The sequence below is a fragment of the Marmota marmota genome, unplaced genomic scaffold (genome assembly GCF_001458135.2).
Source record: "Marmota marmota marmota unplaced genomic scaffold, marMar, whole genome shotgun sequence".
Classification (NCBI taxonomy): domain Eukaryota; kingdom Metazoa; phylum Chordata; class Mammalia; order Rodentia; family Sciuridae; genus Marmota; species Marmota marmota.
The window spans coordinates 2388350-2404361 of record NW_025999932.1 but is presented as its reverse complement, the minus strand read 5'-3'; the positions used below and the strand labels follow the sequence as shown (position 1 = coordinate 2404361).

General features: G+C 56.6%; 1 protein-coding gene and 1 long non-coding RNA gene across 4 annotated transcripts in view; one reads left to right on the top strand and one right to left on the bottom strand.

The window, feature by feature from the left end:
* Positions 1 to 16012, top strand: part of Col4a2 (collagen type IV alpha 2 chain) — a 150176-nt gene that overhangs the window by 118079 nt on the left and 16085 nt on the right. For 2 of the 3 annotated variants that reach the window (XM_048800624.1, XM_015484078.2), the window contains exons 22-32: positions 6 to 169; positions 1862 to 1934; positions 2018 to 2124; positions 4350 to 4551; positions 4914 to 4973; positions 7276 to 7332; positions 7773 to 7880; positions 8390 to 8611; positions 11999 to 12160; positions 14003 to 14173; positions 14939 to 15082. In XM_048800624.1, the coding sequence (XP_048656581.1) occupies positions 6 to 169; positions 1862 to 1934; positions 2018 to 2124; positions 4350 to 4551; positions 4914 to 4973; positions 7276 to 7332; positions 7773 to 7880; positions 8390 to 8611; positions 11999 to 12160; positions 14003 to 14173; positions 14939 to 15082 (1470 nt within the window). The remainder of the gene's footprint in view (positions 1 to 5; positions 170 to 1861; positions 1935 to 2017; positions 2125 to 4349; positions 4552 to 4913; positions 4974 to 7275; positions 7333 to 7772; positions 7881 to 8389; positions 8612 to 11998; positions 12161 to 14002; positions 14174 to 14938; positions 15083 to 16012) is intronic. The other variant, XM_015484079.2, reaches the window with a different exon arrangement.
* LOC125616026 lies at positions 315 to 3766 on the bottom strand. Its single transcript, XR_007346624.1, has 2 exons — positions 3088 to 3766; positions 315 to 2248 (listed from the first exon to the last, which is right to left on the bottom strand). It is a non-coding gene; the product is annotated as an uncharacterized LOC125616026 (long non-coding RNA).

Here is a 16012-nt window from a genome sequence, read left to right as displayed (position 1 = left end):
TGCAGGTGACGCTGGGGACTGTAAATGTGCAGAAAGTGACCAGTTCATCAGGGGTCTTCCAGGACTGCCAGGACCCAAAGGTTTCTCGGGTATCAATGGGGAACCAGGGAAGAAAGGGGACCAAGGAGACCCCGGACAGCACGGCATCCCTGGGTTCCCAGGGTTCAAGGTGAGGAAACTGGGCATCCTGGTGACCAGCCTGGTGACCAGGAGCTAAGAGAACCTGAGGCATGCCCAGTTCATCTAACACACTGTAGACCAACACTCGGTCCCCAGCGCACGGACACACCTTCCAAAAAGCCACACGTCCAAGGTGAACCTCAAAAGCTTTTACCACTGGGAGTGTGACCTGGTACAGCCACTGTGGAAGAAGGTCTCACACCTCAAAAAGTTAGACAGGGGTCACCACCAAGGCCAGAAATTCACTCCCAGGAGAAACCCGAAAGAATCCAACACCCACGTCCATGAAAATATGTGTGCACCAATGTGCACAGGGACATTACTCATACGAGTCAAAACATAGAGACAACAACCTGTCCATCCTCCGGTGAACAGGTGAACCAAACTTGGGCTCTCGATACAAAGGAATCGGATCCGCTATAAATCAGGACCACCACTGATTCGTGCTGCAGTGTGGACAGGCCTGGGAAAGGCCGTGCTGAGCACAAAGAGCATGTTCCTGTTGTGCCCGTTGTCTTGCGTTTGGTCATATGCTCAGGTTCAGCAGCCCCCTGCAGTGGGATGGCTGAGATGAGTTCTTGTAATTATGGTTTGTTTTTGACACTTGTACTGACAGAGTCTGGCAGAGGCCTTGAGGCTTAGGAGTCGGCCAGTAAATACATTCTTCCTCCTGTCCATTGACACAACGTATTTACTGAGCAAGTCTGTGTGGGACACTGTCCTGGATGCTGGAAGAATGTTGCCCTCTTCTGCAGAGAGCCAAGTCGTCAATAAATCTAGTATCTGTGGACTTTGCCAGGAGAAAGGAGCCCACAGTCTCTTGTAACTGACTATTTCTTTAAACCAACACTCATTCTGCTCTAGCAGCTGTGTGGCCACTCTCCACTCAGTTCAGAGGTCCTAAATTCCTGGAAATAGCATCAACTAAGATATGCCCTAAAACTAACATAACACACATTAAAATACAATCCCCACTCACTTCTGCCCATTGAAAAAGCCGCCTGAGATCTTACGACCTGAACTCGAGTGTCCCTGTAACCAACTTCTCTCTAAGCCCTATTTTTCCCTCAACCTAAACTTCATTTTGCAAAAGAAACCATGAATTAAATACATTGATTGCTCACAATGGTAAATGATCCGAGTTTCTAAGCATTGTACTTAGAAGTTCATAACCTGCCGGGATCCAAACCTGTAGGTAAGAGTTCGGCAGCTTCCTGTTTTAGGTCAATGCTTCTCAAAGGCTCTGGGTCCAGGAATCCGATTTAAGAAGCAGATCACCCTCTGGCTGCCTCAGGGAGGTGGGGCTAAGCATCAGTATCTCTCACCAGAGATGCTGAGCACGCTGATCTGGGGATGGCACCCTGAGTAGCGAGTCTAGGTTTCCACTGTCCAACTACCTGGGGCACTTCCATTACATTTTAATTAAAATTTTTAAAAATATCTAAATTCCATTCCTCAGTCCTACTGTCCATTTTTAGTGACAGGGCTTGATGGGCACTGTGGCAGGTGGTCACTTGCCAGATAGCCCAACAGAGCATTTCTGGCACTTCAGGGCTTCTCTGAGCAGCACTGGGCTTGGGGACAGGCAACTGCCCGTGGGTTGTGTGAGCTACTCAGCATTCTCTCCGTAGGTGTCCCAAGCAGCCTAAAGGGAGAAACGCTTGTCCCTTTGTCTCCACAGGGAGTCTCTGGCATCGCTGGTGTTCCTGGGCCCAAGGGAATTAAAGGGGATTCCAGAACAATAACCACTAAAGGTCAGTTCCTGTGGCCGGGCAGCTTGGGCCACTTGGCTCTCCAGTGGATGCATCAAGAGATTCACTTGTGAATTCCTTCCCAGGTGAGAGAGGACAACCCGGTGTCCCAGGTGTGCATGGAATGAAAGGCGACGACGGTGTCCCTGGGCGCGACGGACTCGATGGATTCCCGGGCCTCCCTGGCCCTCCTGTGAGTAGCCGAAGTGGCAGGGCAGGCTGGCAGCTCGTCCTGATGCTTGTGTCCTCCAGACAGCTGAGAAGCAAATGGTGTTGGTGTTGGCACTGACCTGACCCAGTGCGAAGGCTGGCACCATCTGTTTTAATGAACACAAATTGTTTCTGTTAGGAAACAGCAGGATAAGTTAGCAGCCAGATCCAGAGTGAACATTTAAAGTCACAGAGTAAATAAATATTCCTCGAGGCATAATATAGAAGGAGAAAAGAAATAGAATTTTCTAGAGTGAGCGGTAGAGTCCTATTTTTGGAGAATAAATAGTGAGATAGACAATTGGGGGTTTGCGACAAACACTGAAAGAGGAGATGTTTGATCCCTAGAGACCCTGTCTCCTTTCCTGGGCAGTCAGGGAGGTGGGGCATGGCCGTCACCCCTGCCTGCCCCCCCGTAACAGACCTGGTTCTCTCCTCCTGTGATTCTGCACTGTCATTTCCTGCCTCTTGTTCTTTCCTAGATTCCGTTTTCCCTGTGGCCAGCAAGCCTCCTTAAGCTCTTGGTTTTGGTGTCCTGGGGCTGCCTAACAAAGCTCCTCTGACGGGGCGGCTCATTCAGCAGAGGTGACTCCCCAGCTCGGGCTGGTGGCTGGGAGCCAGGTGTGCAGGCTCCTTCTGAGGCTAGGAGGGAAGACTGGAGGCGCCTCCATCCTTCCTCGCCTGGTAGACAGCTGCCTTCTCGACTTGCCTGTGTGCGTTGGTCCCCGTGACAGAGGTCCCTGGGGTAGGGAGAGCAGTCCTCCCACTAAGCCCTTGTCGTCCCTGGATCCTCTGCGTGACCTGCTCCTAAGCACGGCCCCCTTCACGGTGCGGGGAATGCGTATGCCTCCTCCCTCCTGGCTTTGCAACCTGACTGTGGGCAGCCCCTCTGCCTGGTCTGCAGCCTGGGCCTACCTGACCTCAGCATGGCCAGGGTCTGCTGTACCTGTTATGCTTGGGGCGGTCGTCCTGGGCCAGGTGGCATGGGTGACTCTGTGACCGTGTCGCAGCGAGCCCTGTCGGGAAGACAGCAGGAGTGAGATGGGAAGCAGAGCTGGGGTTGGGTGAGGGGAACCGGCGCCCTGTGGCGGGCGTGTGGATTTGTCTCAGTGACAGTGGCCTGGGTCAGTGGCTTGTGGAACTGTGTTCTGCAGGGGACACGACCCTGACTGTGAGGGTCCAGCCAGCTCCAAGGCACCAAGGACCCGTGACAGGGACAGCCTTCCCTGCTATGTTCCCGGAGCAGGCCTCTGAGAGAAGCACTCAGACCCCAGCTGCTGGTTCCCTGGGGCGGGTGGCCTCTGTCAGTGCTCATGGGCTTCCCTGCTCCCTGGACCACTGAGCTAAGGACAGGAGCACCTGCTGGTGGGAGTCACTGGTGCCTGAGCCTCATCTGCCATGGCAGGTGGGCGCCTGCCCCATGATCTCCGCAGGAGCCCTGACATCAAGGCCCCCCATATCAGCACTGGTGTGCTTTGAGGAGGGGCTGCCAGGGCCCTTCCATGCACCCGCAGGCCTTAAACCTGGCAGAGAAAGTGATTTCGAGAACAGCAGTGAGATTTCTTATCTCCTGGGCCTCACTGTCATCAAAAGGCCCCTCTTCCACCCCCTGGCTCTGTGGGGAAGCTGGGACTATTCCCCCAGCAGCGCCTCCGAATCGCCCGAGCTCACTGCCCCACCCCAGTGCCCCACCCACCCTGTGTTGTCGTCTTAGGACACCCCCTGGGGAGTGTCCCATCCTGTGACTTAGCCGACTTTTCCGATCCTGTAGTCTCCCCTCATTTCTAGCTTTCTCTCATCTAATTTAGCTTCCTCTCCTTTAATGACGCGCTGTCCCTGTGTACCGTAGATGGCACAAATGCCAATCATAACAATGCCAGTAACCTGTCCCTGACCCACGTGTCTCCCCCGGCCCCCCTGTGCTCACACAGGACTTTCTGGTGACGTCCGTTCGGTGCAAGATACAGCAGCTAGGAGTAGGAAATGAGTGTGGGACATAGGTGTGACTCAGCAGCTGCCTCTGTCCTGTTGCTCCCAAGTGTCATGAAGCCTGACCCTGATCCTTGTGACTTGGTGGGGCCATGACAGCAGGTCCTGATCATCTCTGTGGCCTTTCTGCTCTGTATCCATGGCACAGAACTCCAGGGACATGGGACAGGAACCTGGGCAGTGGCGGCTGTCTCTGATGCTATATTTGTTTTCTCACAGGGGGATGGCATCCAAGGTCCCCCAGGGGACGCAGGTCACCCAGGCATACCTGGAACCAAGGGTGTTCCAGGAGAAATGGGCCCCCCAGGACTGGGCTTGCCAGGCCCTAAGGGCGAGCATGGATTCCCTGGAGACGCTGGGCTACCTGGACCGCCAGGCTTCCCCGGTCCTCCTGGCCCCCCCGGAACCCCAGGACAGCCAGGTAAGGGGGAGCCCTTTGTTTGCTTTCCGAGTATCAGATGCCCGTGAGTGCTCCCACTCCCTCTGCACCAACCTGCACCCCCCCAGGAGCCAGGCAAGGGCGTCATGCAGCCACGTCTATTCTTGGCTGATGGATCGTCACCACGGGGGGTCTGCCCCACCCACCCCCTGCTCTTCTCAGCAGTCAAAATGTGGAGCTTCGCCTCTTGGGCACTCAAGTTCAGAAGCTGGCCTTCTGATTCTGGGGCCCACACTCTAACTCCCCAGCAGGGCACGCACACATTCACGCACGCACACCCCCGTGGTAAGTCAGCGCCTTTCAGTGGCTCCAAGATGGCCTGACGCTCTCCTTGTGTCTTGCAGATTGTGACACAGATGTCAAAAGGCCCATTGGAGGTGACAGACAAGAGACCTTACAGCCAGGTACAGTAACGGGGAGCAGGTGGCTCTAGATGGCTGTAAGACTTTGGGCTGGTCAGACACGTGACTCGCTGAGGAGGGCTCGCTGAGCTCCTGCAGCGTGGGTGGGCGGGAACAGTGGCGTGTGCAAAGCTGGGGCCCGTCTGCTTCAGCTCAGGACAGGCGAGCACCTCAAGTCTGTCCCCACGGTGTACCCACGAGTGGCAAGTGCACCACATCCACTCTGTGTGAAGGAACACCACAGAGGTGCTCACACTTGAGATCTGCACCTGTCCACCTCTCTGCGTGGCCATGAAGGACATCAGTGGATGGCTGGCTTGTTGTCCAGAGTGAAGAGTGAGGCCCACGTGTCAGGGAAGAATCCTGCCTAGCAATGGACAGGTGCTAGAGAGAACAAGGCTGGCAAGCAGGCAGCTCGAGGGATGGCCCCAGCCAACATCTGGGGACAGGGAGTCACTGCAGGTAGACTTGGACACTGAGCAGAAGCTAGGGAGAGAGAAGGAAAAGACAAAGACACACATGGAGCACCAGGCCAGTCAGAATCCCCAGGACGGGGAGGATGAGGACTGCAGCTAGAGGAGCCGTTCTCAAGGTGAAGGTGAAGGTGAAGGTGAAGGTCTGACCCTGAAGTCAGGGGCTGGACAGCCCGGGTCAGCTGCCGGTACCTGCACAGCAGGGATGGCACCTGCACAGGTCTCAGAACAGGCCGGTCACCTAAAGGGCCATTCCAAGCCTGAGAGTCGTAGGCAGGGGCCCAGGCCCCCCTGAAGCTCCAGGCTCCTCCATCAGGATCCTGAGCTAGCCACTATGCTCCATTCTGCAGTGGGGCGGGAGGGGGGGGGGAGGGCATCAAGGCCACAGAGCGGCTCCTCACCCAGAAGCTGGGACCTGCCACTGCAGTCGCAGAGAAGGGAGAAGGTGTGCGCCAGGTAGGGGATGGCTTCCACCACCAACTCAGGAGGGATCTGGGCCAGACACACAGACCAACAGCGGAAGGACAGAAAGCCCTGCCGGCGAGCCAGGAGCATGGAGCTTGGAGCACTCTGCACTCGGGGACCGTGGAAGCAGGTGAAGAGAGCTCAGAGGATGAAGCCCTGCAGGAGGTCACTACTGGTCGTAACCCGAGCTGTCTCACAGGGTGTCTTGGTCAAGCAGAGAGCGAGCCCCAAGCTGATGCTGGGAGACTGGGGAGGGGCCAAGGCTTCGAGGCATCAGCTAGATCATGACTCAGTAGGAGTAGAGGCCAGGGAGCCGTGGACAGTAATGCATTTGTGATCTGGGGGTGTTCCCAGAGCCCCAGGGCTTCAGTGTATAGTGATTCTGGGCTGTGCCAAGATCCGAGATGTGTCCAAGCTGATAACAGTGGCGCAAAGATCAGAGACTGTGACATTCCACAGACACCAAGAGCAGTGTGGCTGTAGCCCTGTGCCTGGTGAAGAAGCCACTGGCTGTACCTCCCAGAATATTCCGGATGTTAAGCCACGGTCTGGGGTGAAAGAACCCCCTTGGTTTCCCCAGCACTGGCAGAGCGGTTTGCCAACGATGACCATGACATCAATGATGAGGATGAGACGTGTACGGAGCCTCTCATAGGAAAGGACCCGCTGTTCCAAGGTGGCCAAGAACACGATGCCACCCAGAGACCGAGGCAGAGGGGGCTAATGTCCTGGGCAGACGCTGGCCACTCAGACAGGACACATGGGGCCCTGGTCCGCACTCTCAGGGAAATGGACCAAAGAGGTCCCAACAACGACTATGCTTGCAAGACAGCTTTCTCAGCAAAGGGCGCCTGACAAAACGCCCCCTGAAACGTCACCTCTCCGGGCAGCGCCAGCCACAGCACCACAGCCTTGGCCGGGCTTTACTGCTCAGAGCAGCTACTTGCTGGGTTCATTCTGAAGCTGTTCAGAGTCACAAAGGAGAAGCCCAAGGATCCCTTTTAAAGTCACAAGCTTCTCCACCTGCTGGGAGACATTTTCAGGCAAGAGAGGCGTCTGCATTGACCGGCCAGGGCCACGATGACCTGGCCTGGGCTGAGGCTGCTGCCCATAAGAAGGACACCTCTGGCAGCACAGCACAGTTTCTATTTGACCAGTCTGACTTAATTTGCACCCTATGTGAATATTCTGGTATTATTACACAATGAGATTGAACTTCTACTTACATCAGAACCAAGATTAATTAAATCACTGAATTGCTTACAAAATGGTAGCCCGATCGTCTGGCCACTGTTGACCCTGCCAGTCCCCAAGACCCCAAGACCTGGCATTGACAATGCCTCAGTTCCTCCCTCCTGTCTCCCCAGGTTGTGTCAGAGGCCCCAAAGGACTGCCTGGCCGGCCAGGACCCCCAGGACCCCCAGGTAACCTACGCAGGAAGCCAGAGAACACGCCAGTCTCCCATCCTCCGCTTTCTCTCCCCCTCTTGGTCCCCTCTGCCCCTGCGTGCTCCCTCCTGGGACATGGCAGGTGCCACCTTGCTGAGACCACCGCCAGCCGTGGGCATTTCCCTGGGAAGCCAGCTCTTATGCATGCAGTGAGAAATGTGTGGTGATGGACACTCAGCAAACCCCTGGCTGAGCAGAAACTCCTGCCACAGGGAGGAACCCGGCCTCGGCTGTGGCCCGGTGGCCTGGGTAGGCACCCAGGGAGAGTCCTTGTGTAAGCCCCGAGGTGCAGGGTGGGTCTGACGTACCCACACCTCAATATTTCCCAGATTCAGAATGACCTCATTAGGCCAGGTGCCAAGCAGTCACACCCCAATTATCCTTGTGGATCTGACATGGTTTATCTGAATGTTTAGGCACCAAAGGCCTCAGAGGGATCCCGGGCTTCTTAGGAGCTGATGGAACACCAGGGCTCAAGGGCTTTCCTGGAGACCCAGGCCGGGAAGGGTTCCCAGGACCCCCAGGTAAGTCAGCCCCTTAAGTTTGGGAAAGTGCTTGCATGTGGACAATCAGGGCAGCTGACATTAAGGGTAGGAAGACTGTCCCATCCAGGACTGGGAGCCCTGAAGTGGACAGGGGGCTGGGGCAGACCAGAGGGAAGGGAAGGAGAATGGCTCCGGGTGCTCCCATCCCCTGGGAGTGTCCGTCAACCACTGCACCCCTGGCCTGCATGCAACCTGGATGTATGGGAGCCCATGAGCCATGCAGTGGCATGTCCAGGGAGCAGCTGGTCACAGCCTTGTCGCCCCTGGTTGAATCGTAGGGCTGGGACCCGATGGTGGAGGAAAGCAGAAGAGGTTGAGTGGACAGATGTTGGGAGAAGTGCAGGCACCAGGACAGGCAGCAGGGCAAGGCCCGGGCCCCGGGGACACCGCCCAGCCACTGGCCAAGCCTGGCTGTCCAACCTCTTTCCACACTGCACCAGAATGTGACGATGCTGGCCTCTGACGAACGGACCCCCGTTTCCTTCTAGGGTTCATGGGACCTCGGGGATCCAAAGGTGCTGTGGGCCTCCCTGGCCCAGATGGACTCCCAGGCCCTGTTGGCCTGCCTGGACCAGCTGGACCCCCTGGGGAGAGGGGACTTCCAGGAGAAGTGCTAGGGGCCCAGCCTGGGCCCCGGGGAGATGCTGGACTACCTGGACACCCGGGGTTGAAAGGTCTTCCAGGAGAGAGAGGCCCCCCTGGATTCAGAGGTGAGTCATGTGACAGGGGCATGTTACAGTGGAGGGACCCTGTGCCAGCTGCACTGTGGCTGCCAAGCTGAGTCTGAAATCCTTCCTGGGGGCTTTGGTGAGAAGCACCCACACTGTGTGCGCCTGGTCTTGCTTTGTCTTCTCCACTTCGTCCCAGCATGCATGCCTGCAGCATGTTCATGTCAGTCACAAGCCTGCCGTAGCCCTGATACGTGCCGTAGCCCTGCAGACCTTTCACAGCTGCGGACCCTCAGTTGCATGGGGCTCACCCTGCAGGGCTCACTGGTTTTTCCAGCAGACTCGCCCAGTGGTACAAAGGACGGGCAGGCCTAGGGGGGCTTAGGCACTAGATACGGAGGGGATAGGAATAATCTGCAATGCAGTTTGATTGGGTGGTGGGTGTGAAAATGGATACAGACTTAGAATGTCTTCATGAGGTTCACAGGGGAGCAGTGTAGAAAGACGGCACTGTCTGGGGCATGAACAGGCATCAGATGGCCTCGAGAATCCAGTCTGTGTAAAGCTGGCCCTGAGAGCCTCATGCCTCCAGCTTTAATCACAGAGAGCGTCTGAGTAGCAAGTCTTCACCTCAGCAGACCCCACGCTGGAGATGGTGGAAATCCACCACCCGGTGTTCCCAGTCCAGACCGCCTGTGTGGGTCAACCACTTATGTGTGGGCAGCATTGTCACCTGGCTGGAGGTGCAGAAGCAGTGTCCATCCTCTGGCTCTGCAGCTGCCCTGCTGGACACCCTTCCCAGGACTTTCAGGCAGAGTGGAGCCTGGTCCTGCCCGCAGGGAGCTCCCAGAGCTCAGGAACATGGTGTGGTTACGCGGTTTGGGGTTGGGCTTCTCAGTGTCCTAGCAAAGCCTCAAGTGTGGGACACATGGCAAGTGGGTGTTGATTTCAGCAAGAGTGACCAGCTCCTACAGATGTTGATACCGACTAGGAAGACTCCAGCTCCCGGCCATGGTGCCCCTGAGGTGGCTGGAGTGCACACACAGCACCTCGCACAGCCTGCTCATGCCTATGTCACCACTCAGGCACTGCTCGTGTGTGCCCGTACACATGCCATGCACACATGTTCACGTGCAACAACTCACCAGCACATGCACACACATGCATGTGTCTGCACACACACAGCCCTGAACCAAGCAGTGTAGGTCACTGGATAAAATGACCCAGCCATGGAGACTCTGCTGGGCCACTGGGGCCTCCCTGTCCAGCTTACCCCTCTGGGTCAGTTACAGAGCATAGCGTGTGTGTCCATGATTCTGTGGAGATAGGACAAGGCTCCATGCCGCAGCCTGCTGCTGGTGTTCAAGTGAGACCCTCATGCTCACTTGGCAAAGCTGGGCCCACTCTCTTCCCTCCCACAGTCTACCCTCCCTCTACTCCGCAGTCCAACTGTAAAAATCGACCTTTTTGATAAGGACACTTCTGGTAGAATCCGTTAAAACGTGACCATTCCCTATAGGCTTCAAGCATGAAATTCAAACGTGGCAGCAGGTAAACGTCCGATGCCCTCTGAGCCTCTCCTGACCCACATCCCCTCTGTGAGAAGCTCATAGGCCTGGCCGAGGCAGCCCGTCACACTTAGAAGAGCTCCCCCTTCCAGCACACCGTCCCTCGGTGCCGGGACAGGTGGGCAAGGCTGCTTCTGCTGGCTGGCCATAGGGGTCAGTCACAAAGACAGTGCACACTGTGCTTCTGAGCAGAACTTCCCAAGTACTCGCGCAGGCCCACAGGGCAGATGTCACTGAGCTGAGGCGGCTGACGTGCAGGTCACCTCGACACCAGGTGTCCCACAATGGCAAGCTGACCAGAACCCTCCAGCTCCAAGGAAATAATCACCACAAACAACGGAAAGCAAAATGTCCCCCACCGACTCTCCCCCAGGCCACCCCTGAGGTAGAGGTCTGCTCCCTCCACTCCAGGAGGAAAGCTCCCAGACACCCTGAGACAGGCCTGGGACCTATGGCCTCAGCGGTGGCTCATGTGCTCAGGCCTCGCGTCTCCCAGAGCCTCACAGTCACTGCGCTCTGGACATTAACTTGTGCTCTGTGTCCGTGCCTCTTGGTGAGGACTCACTGCCAGCCATACTGTGGGGGCGGGAGAGTATGTACCCCTGGGATCAGACAAACGCGCTCTCGCACCCCTCCCTGCAGACCCACCTCCTGCTCATTCACACCATCAGGTACCTGGAGAGTCAGGAGGCCTGATTTCAGGTCTTGGGTTGATCTGAGACTGACCGGTCCGTTCTCTGGCTGCCCCTCCCCTTCCCCACCCACCTGGAGGGATGGTCATGGTTAAGAGAGGGTGCCTGGCACCTCCTCTGTACTACTCGGAGGACAACTATGATAAGTTTACACTCCAAAAGAAGGGGGCAAGGACTAAGCGGAGGAGATCCAGACAGCTAGTGTTGAAAAGTAGAAGGAATCACGTGTTCACCGTGTCTGACCACTGGGTAGGCAGGACACCACTGACACAAAACCAAGGGAAGAAGCCATACACTCATGTGCACACACACACACACCCATGCATGCGTCACATACGGCACACTCACAAAATGTATGAAACATACAAATGTTAATATTCCACATTAGAAACAAAGTCTGAGCAGCAAACTTGCAATAGAAAATTAGATAAGACAAACTATTCGTATCCCTCCTCCTTGGAGTAAGTCCTGCAGTCTAAGAAAAACATCAAAACCCTCAGAGGAAAAATAAGTAAAGAAAACAACTTCACCAAAAAGCAAAATATGGGGGAAAAAAATGCTCCTCATAATCAAAAACATGCAAACTAACCCCACACCATACTTACCCGCCCCACATTTGCAGGGCTTCTGGTTCTGCCTTAATAACGAGGCTCAGTGTGAGGTGTTCCTAAGACATTAGCCTAGGCTTGGCCACCAGGCCCATTCCCAGGGCACTTCCCTAAGGACATGGTCTGCCGCACAGGCATGGTGTGTGTCCCCAGCCCACCCTGCTCACAGCACCGTCCCGGACAGCAGGAGGGTGCGGTGGGGTGTAGATCGTGCACACCACGGGGTGCTTTGTTCATGCAGTCATCGTGGGTTTGCAGAGGACATTTTTAAATGTGGCCAAGTGCCGGAAGCTTAGCGCCCAGTGAGAAGGGCAAAGTCAATGCACAGTGTCAGCTCTGCAGGTAGGTGTTGTGTTCCTGGGAGCAGGAACCAGGTCAAACGTCAGCAGCCATTCTGGGTGACGGCCTGCGCCCCTTTGGAGCCGTCCTTTCTACCTCCCGTGTTTGCCAGGTTTTCCGTGGCCCAGAAACAAGTCACTGTCATTTCCATAGACTGAGTCTGAGGAGGCAGGTGTCTGATCTCAGGATGGGCCTCACAGCTCTTGCCTCTGATTCCTGCAGGAAGCCAGGGGATGCCCGGAATGCCAGGGCTGAAGGGTCAGCTGGGCTTCCCGGGACCTTCGGGCCAGCCAGGACGGCCCGGGCCTCCAGGACAACATGGATTCCCAGGAGCTCCCGGCCCAGAGGGGCCCTTGGGTCGGCCAGGTGCCCCAGGCCTCGGAGGTAAGGCTCCAACAGCCCCAGAAAGGGGGGGGGGGGTCCTCGCCATAACAACAACTAGACCAGTAATGACGTCCCCTGAAGGATCCTCAAACTGTGTTCCAAGGAACCCCTAAGTCAGAAGGTTCTAAAAATAGGGTGTGTATTTCACCAAAGAGAATTCGAGCAGCCAAAGAAACCAGCTCACCCTTCGTACCTGTTGTGAATGTCAGAGATCCAGGTAAGTTTTCAATAGGGAAAGAAAAAAAATCAAAACCAGTGCTGAGGAGAAACCACAGGAGGCACAGAAGAGGTGAGGGGCCAGAGCGCTGCCCACTGAGAGAGCACGGTGCTGGTCCGTCCCAGGCTTCCCCATTTCAGAGACCAGTGAATGTTTCCGAACTTTACTCCATTGCCCAAGCAGAGCTCCTGGGCCCAAGGGCTCTCCTGCGTCAGCCCCGGGCTCTGTGACTGCAGCATGTGCCGCCACCCCATGCCTGGCTCGCTCATTGTTGGTGCTGCCCAGCAAGGACACGTTTTATTTTTTATAAAAGTTTTCCAGACAGTCACCATCATTTTGCCAAAGGACACCGTAACACCAGCACTCGATACACAAGAACAGTCTTGTCGACAAGAACACATTAAGCTTCTTAAAAACCCCCATCTTGCTTGTGATTGTCTGGATTGCCTTACTCAGGTGACAGCTCTGCGGAGGACCTTCACGGTCTGCATGGGGGACACGCTGGGCACACACAAACCATGTGTAAACTAGGTGCTCCTTGCACACGGATGCACCTATTTCCAAAACGGGCTGGAAATAGGAAATAGGCGCTGGGGTGAGGCCAGCGCCCTGCAGCTGTACTGGCCGGGTTTCAGGACACACATGCTGGGCAGGAGGCTTTGGGTCCTATGTCAGTGTTCACGAGGCCTTGCCAGTTCTCAGCTCCTGCACGTGTCCCTGAAGATCCTTGAGCAGTAGATACAAGTCCCTCTCCGAAGGCACCTGCCCGTCCCCTCTCACACTCCACTCCACTGCAGAGTCCACACACCACTGAGCTTGTGTTTGGCCAGGGTGCAGCAGAGACCAACCCTGTGTTCAGAGGAGGCAGGGAGCTGGCAGGACTGGACAGGGAGGGGCACTTCCTAGGGAAGGGGACAGCCCAGCAGAGGCAGGAGTGCCCAAGGAAGGGCCCGAGTGCAGGGTTGAACCAAGGGCAGGAGCAGAGGTCTGGACAGTAAGGCAAGGCCAGAGCAGGACAGGCATTGAAGGTGGCTGAGGAGTGAGGGCCCCAAGGCCAAGGGAGCCACAGGCCAGGGAGCCACAGGCCAAGGGAGCCACAGGCCAAGGGAGCCACAGGCCAAGGGAGCCACAGGCCAAGGGAGCCACAGGCAGGTCTTGGCAGAGAAGGAGAAAGGGGCTCAAGGAGTCTACAGGCAGCTGGAGGTGGGCTGGGTGCAGGAGAGGACAGGGACAGCAGCCGGCTGGAGCTGTTGAAGATGCCTCGGTGAAGGTGCCCGGTGGAGCAGGGAGACAGGGAGGGCAGTAGCAGTCAGGCAGGGTCCTGTCCCTGGAACTTGGAATAGGCAGGCTCCTGACTGACCCCAGCAGCCATGTCCTTGATGAGCTAGCTGGCAGTGCCCCTCACGCCTGACGCAGCTCCATCTTGCAGGGGAGAGCCACAGGGGGCTCCTCCCACGGAAGTCCTTCCCTGGGGGGATTTCCACAGGCTCCTTCCACTGTGAAAACCTGTTTCCTACTTTCCTACCAAGAGGTTTTTTTAGAAAAATGTTTGTGATTTCTGCCTTGAATGCATCAAAGAAGTTTTCTCTATGTCCCTTTAATTTTGCTTTTTCTCTTCTTGAAAGGACTTCCTGGAGATAGGGGGGACCCTGGTGACACAGGCGTCCCTGGCCCTGTGGGCATGAAAGGTCTCTCTGGAGATAGAGGAGATGCTGGCTTCTCAGGCGAGCGAGGCCACCCAGGAACCCCTGGATTTAAAGGAATGGCTGGAATGCCTGGTATCCCTGGGCAAAAAGGTACATGTGCCGGGTGTCACCTTGCAGGAATATGAGGCCACCTGCACCCTGAGTTGAGGCAGCTGTCCCACGCACTTGCCTCACCCTGCAGGAGGCTGGCCTCACACACCTGCAGGCCTGAGACCCTGGGACCTTGAAGAAACAGGCTGATATCACGTAGGTGGGGTGGGACCAGTGTGCCTCAGAATGTTTATTTACCTCTAAGAAAGGAGGCAGGATGATCATCAACAAGGGACAGTGGCAGAGGCCCACAGAGGCCCACAGAGGCCCACTGGAACTGGGCTCAGCCTGGAGGCCCTCTGGTGCTTTTATGCAACTGGCTTACTGGGGTCACTAGCTGTGCAGGCACCCAGGGCAAACACAAGCCGAGCCTCCGCTGGTGGAGGTTGCTTCCCGTGGTGCTTTGCGGACCTCCCTGCAGGGAGCAGGGCTGAGGCCATGTTCATGTCCAGAGCCCTTTCTCGTTCTGTGTGAGGCCCTGGCCCTGGGCTGCCCACAGGCTGTCCTCAGGCCTCCCCACTGACCTCCACAGAGCTGCCTTTCTGTTATCCACAATGTTCTGCTGCTGACGGGTGAACCGTGGCCCTCTGTTTGCACCTGGCCCAGCAGACAAGAGTTCTTAGAAAATCCCCAGAGACCCCACTGGGGGTTCAGGTCTGAGCGTCTTCCCAGGTGCATTGCACCTCTGCAGTTAGGGACAGAGAGTGACGTGAGCCGTTGCTTGTTCCTCCCTTCTACCCACCACTTCTCCCTTTTCCTCCGCAGGGGAGAGAGGTTCTCCTGGGATGCACGGCTTCCAAGGCATGGTGGGGCTCAAAGGAAGATCTGGGTTCCCAGGAACCAAAGGAGAGGCAGGATTTTTTGGAGTGCCTGGTCTGAAAGGCCTGGCTGGAGAGCCGGGTGTGAAAGGTATGCCCCTGAGCCCCGCCCCAGGAGGTGGGGGCTCCCTTCACGGCAGTGTCCCTGCTCGGAAGGAACCTAGACCCACCACATTCAGGAACCCTGGTGCTAGAAGCTGAAAATAATCAAACCAAATGAGCCAAACCTAGAAGGCTCATCCCACTTCAGCAAACTGAGGGAGTGTCGGGGACAAACCTGACCGAAGGACAATGTCGAAAACAAAAGTGACAGCGCCATCGAGAACAAAAACTGCCATGAACACTGCACCACGATCTTGCTGTAGCGAGCCCAGGGAGGGAGGGCCAGGGCGGGGATGGAGAGCTGGGGAGGGAGGGCCAGGGAGGGAGGGCCGGGCACGTTCCAGAAGGCCGGAGCGCAGAGCAGGAGCAGATGCTGGGCCCCAGAGCCACTGGACAGGCATCACAGGACCCCAGTGGGAGGCTCCCTATCCACGAGGCTCAGGATAAAAAGCCACATCCTCATGATTTCTATTCTCTAAGAACTTAATTACCAAGAGCCAGTGCTGGCGAGCGTGTGCAGAGACCAGGCCTCGGGTGCTCCCAGTAGGAGTAAGAGGTGGCAACCAGTGGGGGGGACACAGTGGGCACTCAGTGGGGACAGTGAGGATGCGGTGGGGACAGTGGGGACATAGTGGGCACAGTGAGGACACAGTGGAGACAGGACACAGTGGGGACAGTGGGAACACAGCGGGGACAGTGGGGACCCAGCGGGGACAGTGAGGACACAGTGGGGACAGTGGGGACACAGTGGGGACAGTGGGGACCCAGCGGGGACAGTGAGGACACAGAGGGGACAGTGAGGACATAGCAGGGACAGTGAGGACACAGTGGGTCACAGCGGGGGACAGTGAGGACACAGTGGGGACAGTAGGACACAGTGAGGACACAGTGGGGACAGTGAGGACACAGTGGGGACAGT